This window comes from Trichomonascus vanleenenianus (assembly GCF_965637985.1).
Source record: "Trichomonascus vanleenenianus strain CLIB 3782 genome assembly, contig: TRVA0_078S, whole genome shotgun sequence".
NCBI classification, from domain to species: domain Eukaryota; kingdom Fungi; phylum Ascomycota; class Dipodascomycetes; order Dipodascales; family Trichomonascaceae; genus Blastobotrys; species Blastobotrys vanleenenianus.
Window position 1 is genome coordinate 21,769 of NW_027481809.1, and position 10,656 is coordinate 32,424.

The 10,656-nt window shown below is 49.6% G+C and overlaps 3 protein-coding genes and 1 pseudogene across 4 annotated transcripts; 3 read left to right on the forward strand and 1 right to left on the reverse strand.

The window, feature by feature from the left end:
• Positions 1-78: 78 nt before the first annotated feature.
• YCF1 (metal resistance protein Ycf1p) lies at positions 79-4,717 on the reverse strand (the record flags this gene model as incomplete). Its single annotated transcript, XM_076687820.1, has 3 exons — positions 79-4,049; positions 4,104-4,422; positions 4,484-4,717. 3 exons carry the CDS (start codon positions 4,715-4,717, stop codon positions 79-81), a joined length of 4,524 nt encoding a protein of 1,507 aa, XP_076537952.1.
• Positions 4,718-6,024: 1,307 nt separating this feature from the next.
• On the forward strand, positions 6,025-7,068 carry ADH2 (quinone oxidoreductase family protein; the record flags this gene model as incomplete). Its single annotated transcript, XM_076687821.1, has 1 exon — positions 6,025-7,068. The coding sequence occupies one exon, from the start codon at positions 6,025-6,027 to the stop codon at positions 7,066-7,068; it is 1,044 nt and encodes a 347-aa protein (XP_076537953.1).
• A 361-nt stretch (positions 7,069-7,429) lies between these two features.
• On the forward strand, positions 7,430-8,653 carry RAD28 (Rad28p; the record flags this gene model as incomplete). Its single annotated transcript, XM_076687822.1, has 1 exon — positions 7,430-8,653. The coding sequence occupies one exon, from the start codon at positions 7,430-7,432 to the stop codon at positions 8,651-8,653; it is 1,224 nt and encodes a 407-aa protein (XP_076537954.1).
• A 235-nt stretch (positions 8,654-8,888) lies between these two features.
• TRVA0_078S00320 lies at positions 8,889-10,656 on the forward strand (annotated as a pseudogene). The gene is made up of 2 exons: positions 8,889-9,157; positions 9,219-10,656. Coding segments are annotated over exons 1-2 (1,707 nt in total).

The window sequence follows — 10,656 nt, forward strand, 5'->3', positions numbered from 1 at the left end:
GTACGCACAACAGTTTCAGAAATCATACTTATATTTTGTAGCATCTAACGAAAAAAAAATAATGTGAATAGGATGACTCTAGTTCGCAAAATCGTCTAGAGTAAGGCCAGCTTGGTCACAGAGTGATCTAAATAAGCTGTTTCTAATACTGTACAGCTCTCGAGGACTACCGCACTCAGCAACTGTGCCTGCATCCATAACCATAACTTTTGTGCTATCGGTCAAAGTATGAAGCCGATGAGCAATTGTAAAGATCGTCTTCTGACTGAACTCATTCTTGATCGTTTCCTGAATCAGCCGGTCAGTCTGTACGTCAACTGAGGCAGTAGCCTCATCCAACACCAAAATATTCGAAGGGTGTAGAAGAGCACGGCTTAGGCACATCAACTGCCTCTGACCAAACGAAAGGTTCGATCCTCCCTCACTGATAACAGTGTCTAATCCACCCATTCCTTCAATGTGTGCTTTCAGGTGTGAAAGCTCCAATGCTCGCCACAGTTCAGTATCATCGTACTTGTTGAAGGGGTCAAGATTTTGACGAAGTGTCCCATCAAATACCTGGGAATCTTGGGGAATAATACTCAAATTTGACCTCAAATCGAGGAGTCCCATCTTTGTAATATCCAGCCCGTCAACCTCAATGGTACCAGCAGTTGGTTCAATAATCCTAAACAGCGCCATTACCAGAGAAGTTTTGCCAGCGCCAGTTCGTCCAACTACACCAATTTTCTCTTTGGAGCCTACCGAGAAGGATACATTTTTCAACACCAAATCCAAGTTTTTTCGGTATTGAGTAGAATAGTGCTTAAACTCAATAGTGCCTTCATGTGGCCAGTATGCAGGAGGGCGGTGACCCTCAATGATTTCAGGGGCTTCACTAGGCAAGTCACAGTATTCAAGTACTCGTTCAGCGCCCACAATAGACGTTTCGAGGTTAACGATGGAACGGACAAGGCGGTTCAAATAATCAGTGACTTCAAGAGTGTAAGTCATTACAATACCAATCATTCCTGGAGTAAACGCTTTTTTGGATGCACCAACGACAATTGTGCTTGCAGTCGCCAAAACGATTGCCGCACCAATTGTTTGCAGCCTAAACGAAAGCCATCGATTAGTACTTCTGAACAGGAACTGCGCTCGGATATTCGCATCGATATTTTTCTCATTCAGTTGCTCAAATCGCTGGAGCTGATTGAACGCTCGAATAGTGCTGACACCATTCAGACTTTCCTGAAAATGAGAGAAGATTGGACTTTTCGAAATGCTCAACATTCGCTTGAGCTCCCGCGATGCAGACTGATAGTACTTCTGGTAGTAGTTGTACAAGAAACCGAGCGGTATGGCAACTGGAAGAATAATCGGAGCAGAGACGATAACCACAATCAGAGAGAGGCAAAGGCGAATAATAGTTCGGACCAAATCAATGAATGCCACTGGCAGACCCTCATCGAGCTCATTGACATCACCAGAGAAGCGATTAATGATTCTACCAACCGGGGTAGTCTCAAAGAAGGACATTGGGGATCGAAGTACAGCGACAGCCATTTCATCATGAAGCTTCCTCGAAGCCCTCAAGCCGCACAGAATTCTCGTTACGACTCGCCGGATAACTACAAACACAGCGGCCATGAAACCCAAGAACAGGAAACCTCCGATCCAGAACTGAGGCATATAATTGTAGCCATGTCGAGCATTGCTCTCAACCCAATACTTCAACCAGAAAGTACCGGCCAGAGTGATCAGCGATGCACCCAGCATAGCAGCAAACGAAAGCACAAGAGGAACTACGCCGCACGACGCAGCGTACCGTTTGTAGACATTAAATCTAACATGGCCAATTTGGCCCTTCTCAATGATCTTTTTTGTCTTGATATGGCGTCGCTTTGGTTTTCTGCTCTTTACTGGGGACCGACCAGTCGTCTCTGATAACAGCGGCTCTGAAGGCGCAAGTCCAGTAAGCTGTTCAACGCTCGATGTTAAAGTTGCAATATCAGCTGACGTGCCTGAGCTCGTGTTGGAGCTAGTATCGGAATCAATATCCACAAGGTCCGAAGGCTGTGAGTCATCCTGCTTTGAGTGCCGGCCAAACTCCTCAATCAAAGCATTCAACTTACCAGTTTGCGACATGACTTCAGCGAAACTTCCTTGTTCAGCAATAGCCCTATTTTCCAAAAGAATAATGTTGTCTGCATGAGACAAAACATTAAGGGCATTTGTGGCCAAAACACGCGTCTTTCCGGAGAGCAAGCCATCTGGCCCCAACACAGAATCGATTATATGACGTCCAACGTGTTCATCGACTGCTGAGAGGGGGTCATCCATAAGATAGATATCGGCCCTTGCGTAGACTGCTCGTGCAAGACTCAACCTCGCCTTCTGACCGCCAGATAACGACACGCCTCGCTCACCAATCTCTGTGTCGTCTCCGTCAGGCAAAACATCAAGATCAGGCGACAGGGCACACGCATCGATAGTTTTGTAGTAGTATTCTGGGTCGAACTTTCCGCCGAATATGATATTCTCCTTCACGCTTGCATTCATGAGCCAAGGGTCTTGCGAGACGTAAGCGAGCGAGCCCTTGACAGTAATCTCGCCAGTGTCCTTGTAGAGGTCGCCAAGCAAGCTTCGCATCAAACTCGTCTTACCGGTTCCGACTTTACCCACAATGCAACAAAGCTGACCATGGTTTACAGAGAGGTTGAAATTCTCAAAGATGGCGTCACCGTACTTATCCCATCGCATTGTTACATCCTTCAAGCTGATGGACTCCTCACCTTCAGGCACAGCAGGAAGCCGAGTCACCGCATTTTCCTGGATTTCATCAGACACAAGGAAATCTCGAACTCGGGAGAAAGATACACCAGAATCAACAAATGTCGTGATGAAACGAGGAATCTCAGAAATGGGGCCAGTCATCATATTGAACAGGGCCATGGCCGGGAAAACGATATCCGTTGTCAAAGGGACGTCTTCAATGTAGACAAACAGGGCAAAAGTCGCACCCGAAAATAGGTACGGGACGAGCGACCAGATAAAGTCCACGACTGAAGACGCATAAATCAGAGTTTTAAGGCTCTTCAACTGGAGCTGATTTCTGACGTAGTCAAGGCGTTCCAGCAAAGCATGCTCCCAGGCATAGAGCTTCAGACTCTTGGAGTTGGTCATAATCTCAGTAGTCAGTCGAGTTCGCTGATCCTTATATCTCATTTGCTGTCGTCGCATCTTCTTGATCATTCTTGAGACGAACCAGTTGACGGGCAGGAAAACACAAAGAATGGCCAAGACCGACCACATGCTGGCACCAAGGAGTTTGTGGAGGGCATACAGGCAGATAATGAATTGGAACGGCGACTCCCACAGAACAGTAATCATGAAGCACATACTTGTGATGGCCCAGACGTCAACAGCCATAAGGTTGACGATTTCACCAGTGGAGCGCCTGCCCCGCTCTTTTGCCGAAATCTGAAGCGACTTGCGGTAAATGGCGTTCAAGAGCGCCGATTTGGCGCCGGCGGCCGTTCTGATTGTAAAGAGCATCATTCCGGACCCCAGGACAGTTTGAGCAACTGACGAAACAAACATTGCCATTGCAATATAGAAACCGATCTGAATCGGCTGAGGCTTAATATCCTCCTTACCTTCATCGTAATACGAATTTGCAAAGAGGATAAGATATCGCAGCAAGAACGGGTGCACGTATCCGGCAAGGTCATAGAGGATCTCGAAAATGGCACCAATTAGCAGAGTAGGGCCAAAAGATTTGACAAGCGACCACACGAGCGAAAATAAGCTATCATCGCGGCGGTTGGACCAGTGCTTGAAAAACTTATCAGAGTGTACGTCGGTGTTAAAACTCTTGTCCACGTTCGGTAAAGCATGTGCAGCGAGCTCGGCTCTTGTTGCCTTTGCGATAATTGGATTCATCCATGAGAGCGATATGTGGGAATAGATAGATGCATTGTCAAGCAATGCATGGTCTTCTTCCTCGGAACTGGCCTCGAGGTTTTCGTCTGGCTTCCCTTTGACGAACTGGGGAATAATATATTCGACTATTCAAATGTTAGCTTGAAAACCCAAAACCGGACATGGAGTAGGAGACATACATTGGAAGATGCCAAATTCAGCGGCGAGAATAAAACAATGGGCAACGGTCTGGTCAAATGGCGCGCTGTAATACGAGCCTAGGAAGATGTGGTACACTTTAATTGCCGAAGCGACAAATATAAGCGGCCAGTACACTAGCAACAGGCCACTAGGGACCGTGCTCTTCCTTTGAGTCTCAAGAAGATAGAGATTCAACGGAACCGCAACCAGCGTAAATGCCCAAACGGCCAAAGTTAGCGGTCTGTACTCCAGCCCGAGCTCATAGAAGAGCGATCCTGCAGCTGCAGCGACAACTGCAATGAGGATCAATAGAAGTGCCTAAAAAAAAAATTAAAGTTAGTACTGTATAGTCTCGCACATGAAAATTTTTTCAGCTTACGATTTTGGTCTTCACAATCCATTTGGCTGGCCGATTCGAGGTCCGTTTTTTGTATAGACGGTACAGCGAGAGCGGCCCAACTATAAGGACCAGAAGATTCGGGATCAGTAATAGCGGCCCGTCAATGAAGCACGGGCTCAGAGATCCGCTGGGCAGGAGCCAGTTGTTGGGCGAGGCACAGAAGCCAAGCCTAGCCCCGGCGTCTAGCCGCAACTGGGACAGAGGAACATCCATTGCAGACGTGAAAACGATCGAAGATCCCTATGTAGAACTACAAATACGGAGGCGAAATTTGGTATAACGGCGACACAGCCCGAGAGGATTCGGGGTCTAGGTCAAGTCAAGTCTAACTACCGTAGGGAGCCGCTATAGTGAAAGTATATGCACGTGCTCGTTTCAGTGGCCGTGAGCGCTTAACACGGAATGGGATACGAACTTGAGTATAGCGCTATCCACACTAGCATCAACGATGGAAATAACCCGACTTCGGTTCACTTGTGGGTGAAAGCGTCCAAAGCCGAACCTTTATATAATAGTGGTAGAAGAGAGGGAGGGCTCATGTCGACGGATGATCCCTACATAAAGCCCCAGAGCGAAACATCCACGAGCCCGGGCATAGTGAGACAAACGCCATCCGTCATGAAAGTTGTGTAGGACTGTACAGTACATGTACTACACTCCCCCTGTAAGCGTGGCGCAGTAGTTTTTCATCGAACGCTTAGAGGCCACTATTAAGGTGCAGGGTATTATGGATGCAACAGCTGATTCGATACGGTGCGTATGTACTACAGTACCAGTACGAGTAAGGGGGGTTGGCTGCACGGAGATACCAGGTAATACGTACAAGTCTAATTTTACCGCGCCACGTTATAGATCGCCGCACTCGGGCTCCGCTCCTATGCCGTGTGATTGAATACACTTTCCCTAGCCAGCAAATAATACGTAGTTATCAAGCGGGCCTAAAACACATTCAATTATGAAGATTTGAACGTACAAGTGCTACGAGAGCTGATACCTAGTTAACTGGAAGTTTGACACAGTATCCTTCGCTATCGCTGTACTTTTGGAGGTATCATGACTACTGTTTCAACCATAAAACTCAACTACTATATGATTTTCAACAAACAAGTTTAACGAGATCGATAACATTACAATCCTTTTGGCGCATGTTCCTATCTGAACAATCTAACATAGTTCTTGTTTGATTTAGAGCCAGGATAGCGTATTGAGCAATTGAGATGACCCCGAGGATATGTAGCATACGGGGGTCCTAGCCCCCCGCGGAAACTGACCAAGAGCTAGTAGTAAATGATGCTGGCTCCTCCTGGCATCATTTCGCAGTGACTTCGATAGACCGTCGGTCGACCAAAGAGGGAAGCCGCACAAGCCGCACGCAATGGCAAAAGCTTGGCACAACATTGTGCGAGATTACAAAGCGAGACGTGCATATGCATAATTCCACCCCACCGCGGAAATTTCAGTGGTCGGTGGGGGAAGATCATTTATAAGCGAAGTTCCGTCCGTTCTCTCAGCAACAGTAAATGCTACGCAACGTGTTGAAAAAGTTCCCTGAGCGAGCAATTGGAATCAGAATGTCATCGACCATACCAGCTACCCATCCCGTCATCCGGATCCACGAGAATGAGGGTCCAGTGCGGCCAGCTCGGTACGAGAACGTCCCGGTGCCGGAGATTGGAGAATCCGAGATTCTCATCCGGAACGAATACTCCGGAGTTAACTTCATTGAGTCCTACTTCCGAAAAGGCCTCTACAAGTGCCAGTTCCCGTACACTTTGGGCCGAGAAGGCTCCGGCAAAGTCGTCAAGGTTGGCAGCAATGTCAAGAACTACAAAGTCGGCGATGCGGTGGGGTTCCTCAAGCCCGGGTCTCTGGCGACCTACGTCGCCATTGACGAGCACGGCATGGTTACCAAGCTGCCAGAAGGTATGAGCACGCGAGACGCTGGTGCCAGTCTTTTGCAGGGCTTGACTGCGTACGTGCTGACCACACGGGTCTACAACGTCAAGAAGGGTGACTTCGTCCTCGTCCACGCCGCGGCGGGAGGCACTGGCTCTATTATTGTGCAATTGTGCAAGCGAGTCGGTGCCACCGTCATTGGTCTGACTTCTTCCGAGTCCAAAGCCAAGATTGTTAAGGAGAATGGCGCTGACTACGTTATCAATTACAGGACCGAGGATGTTCCGGCCAAGGTCAAGGAGATCACCAATGGGAAGGGCGTCAACGTCGCCTACGACAGTGTGGGCAAGGATACGTGGGACATGTCTATGGAGTGCCTGGCCAAGTTCGGCTACATGGTCAGCTTTGGCAATGCGTCCGGCCCTGTTCCTCCAATCAGCGTTCTGTCGCTGACTCCAAAGGCTATAACCTTGCTGCGACCGACTGCCTTCAGCTATCTTGAGCCAGAGGAGCGATGGCAGAGTGCCTCGAAGGAGTTCATTGACATCATTGCCAAGGGCGAAGTGAAGATCAACATTTCTAAGGAGTATCCATTGGAACAGTTCCAGACTGCCCTTGAGGATTTGGAGAGCGGGAAGACCATTGGCAAGCTCGCCATTAAGTTATAATGTAACAATTATAGCACAGTTGCATATTAAATATCAATTATTTTATACATCCGTATATTTTGCGAACTGTTTCTGCTGTAACAAAGAATGTTACAACTCTGTTACTAATTCCCTTACGGGCAATTGGGACTTTGTTGTTACACAGTTTCTCTTTGTTACAGAATTAGTAACAGAAAATGTAGACGCAAATGCTACGAAACAATCTTGTTGGATCAACTCCAGGAATCCCCACGAAGTGGAGATATGGGGTTTTGGGGGCTGGCTCCAAAGAACGCTAGAACGCCGTTCTAAGTGCTCTCCGCGCGGTGGTCGTAATCACTTCTTGCCGCTGGCAAGGTGCTCCGACATCATTCCCCCACATATGAATGGTACCATAAGAGAAAAGAGACTTCACATCACTAACGAAGTACAGCTCCGATACAACCTCAATCGCCTCCTGTATGACAAGTTCGCGCAGAAGAATGAGCCAGTGATCCAGAGCAACCACACCGGGGCCGTAAACTCCCTCTCCGTGGAGGGCGTCGAGAGCCGCTACCTACTATCCGGAGGCGGCGATGCGACCATACGGCTGTGGGATCTCGACGAAACGACCGTATCTGATACGGGTGAAAAACAATTGAGGCAGGTCGCCGAAATTCCGCGGAAACTGGGCCACCAGTTCGGAGTGTCGTGCGTGCAATGGTGGCCCGCCGACAACGGCATGTTCGTTTCTTCTTCGTTCGACTCCACTGTAAAAGTGTGGGACCCCAATGAAATGACCGAGGTATACTCGTTTGATCTCGCCCACAAAGTGTACAACATTGACGTCTCACGCACGGGGCAGCACTCCTTGGTAGCGACCGCAGCGGACCACCCGTTCATTAAGCTAATTGACCTGCGCACAACGTCAGCGAGCCATATTCTTACTGGACACAACGGCAAGGTGCTCTCAGTGAAGTGGTCTCCGACAACGAGCCATATACTGGCGTCTGGCGGCTCAGATGGCTCCTGTAGAATATGGGATATCCGGCGAAGCAACGCATGCCTGACGTCTCTGGATATGCAGCAGGCTGGTGATGCCCCCACACGGACTCCTTTGGACGAACGCCGTGCCCATCGTAGCTCGGTCAACGGGCTTTGCTGGTTTCCGGGGGGCGATTACCTGCTGAGTTCGGGCAATGATGAGAAAATCAGGCTGTGGTCGTTACATCCAGTTGGAGGCAAGAACATGCTCGTCAATTTTGGGCCGCTGATTAGAAACAGGCATATCCAGACGCTTGACCCGTGTCTCAGCCCTCGGACGCATTCTCCCTGGCCGTATCTGTTCTTCCCGTCAGACAATGGCGAGATTCTTATGTTTAGGGCGGTAGACGGCAAGCTGGTAAAGCGATTGACTAGAGGGAGTGTGAATAGCGCCCGGACAGCGTGCATGGTTCCGCGGGGAGACGGATCACAGTTTGAGTACATTTCCGGGGCTCTGGACGGGTCAATAACGCTATGGGGTGCTCAGTGGTTCGGTGGGAAGCTGGGCCGAGTTAGGGCTGAGGACGAATCTGACGAGGAGCCTACGGTCCTGGATAAGATCTGGAAGGAGATCAATGCTTAACTATTCCAGTCCTACTTTATTTCTCTGTCTCTCCGCACCGCCAAACTCCCATGTTAAACCCCTAGCTATAATCTCCTCGAAACGGAGCTACGGGGGCTGGGGGCTGGCCCCCAGGGTTTCAATTGTAAAATACTACATCAAGCCGCTACCCTAGATGGTTGTTGCGATATGAAGTGATGTCTCCGATTGAAAAATTATTCCCGACATCACTACCCCAACCTTTTCTTGTTATCGAATGGCGGCCGTCATCAAGCTTCAGGTAGTGCTCCTGTCTCCGCACCAGGCTCGCTCGATGACCCGGGCGGGTCTGAGCCTGCAGGCTCGGGACCTGAGCCACACGGGGTCGCCGAACGTGTCGATACCGAACGCGACTTCGACGCCCATTCAGAACCGGCTGCAGGACGACAATAGGAAGTTTTTGCACCTGGCACGATCAGGGCAGTCACTTCAGCAGGTGTGTAATGATATTATTGATAGATTTGCCAAGCTGTATCCCGATGAGGAGTAGGTATCCCCATGTCTTCTTTTGAGGTAGCAAAGTAAGATGGCTAACTGGTATGTTTAGACCACTGGAGATAGAGAAGATGCAGGATGGCAACCAGTGTGACCTCGACCCTGATTATCTGGTCGAGGATGTATTTGAAGATTACGGTTTGTGTCTTGTTGTACTGCAGAAATCCCTTACAATCAGCCGATACAAGTCGCAGCTAATCAAACGAAAGGCGAGTGCCGAGTTCAACACTAGTCAGGACTCTAAGCGGCCACGACGGGCCAGAAGAAGCTCCATCTGGATGCAAAACAGGTCGACGCAGCAGGAGGATTCGCGGCACTATGTGCACGACGACGACTTCCGGTTCACGCCGCTGGGGCCGAGCCAGAACCAAAACGAGTCTGATGCTGAGAGCTTTGATCTGGGCAGTGCTGCGTACGATGAGATCCCAGAATCCGATTCGGGAGAATTCGATACCACCCAGGGCCGCAATGGCTCTCCGAACCGAACTTATGACCACAGTTCGCTGATGCAGGGCGATGTCACACTGCCTCCACCTGAGCCCCAGTCGTCCTACGTTAACGTCGACCCTCATAAGCCGGCGTCTCCTTCAACTCCCTCGGTTTCTCCAAATAGACCATCACGGAAGGTTTCTTTGAAGCATCCAGCCAGCAATGGCAATGGCAATGGCAAGGCTAATATCGAGCGTGTCGAAACAGAGACAATGGATGCGCATGCTCTAAACCAGCTGCTGTTAAAGAGTTACCTGGCGCAGCCGGCTGACGAGAACGAGGGTGCGGCTGTCAATGGCGGCTCTCGAGGATCTTCAGTTGAGCTGCCACCTGCCCAGCCTAAGAGAACCTATAAGCGACGACAGTCAAGATCCTCTGATCACGTGCAGGCAGATGAAGAGGCTAGTGATGTTGAAATGGAGGATTCTTCAATTGCGGAGGGATCTTCTCAACCGGTCAACTCGCAGGAAAATGGTGATCAGCCGATCAACTCTCAGAAAAAAGCGGCTAAGCCGGTCAGTTCTCAGGAAAAAAGTGCTCGACCCGAGGTTGTAAAGAAGCCAAGGGCACTGACGGAGAAGCAATTGGCTGCGCAAAAGGCTAAAGAGGAAAAGGCTGCGGAGCGGGCGGAGAAGGCTAGGCTGAATGAAGAGAAGCGAGCTGAGCGCGAGCGAAAGGCTACTGAGCGAGCCAAGAAGGCTGAGGAAAAGAAGCAGTTGCAGGAGGAGAAGAAGCGACAGCAAGAGGAGAAGAAGCAGCAGCAAGAGGAAAAAAAGCGGCAAGAGGCTGAGGAAAAGAAGCGAAAGCAGGAGGAAAAGAAGCGAGAAACGGAGGAAAAGAGGGCCGTGCTGAAGACAACTGCTACAAAGGGGGCATTGTTGAAGAAGGCTAGTACTGAGGACGAGCGGAAGAAGAAGGATGAGGCAGAAAAGAAGAAGCAGGAAGAGGCAGAAAAGAAGAAGCAGGAAGAGGAAGAGAAGAAGAAGCAGGAAGAGGAAGAG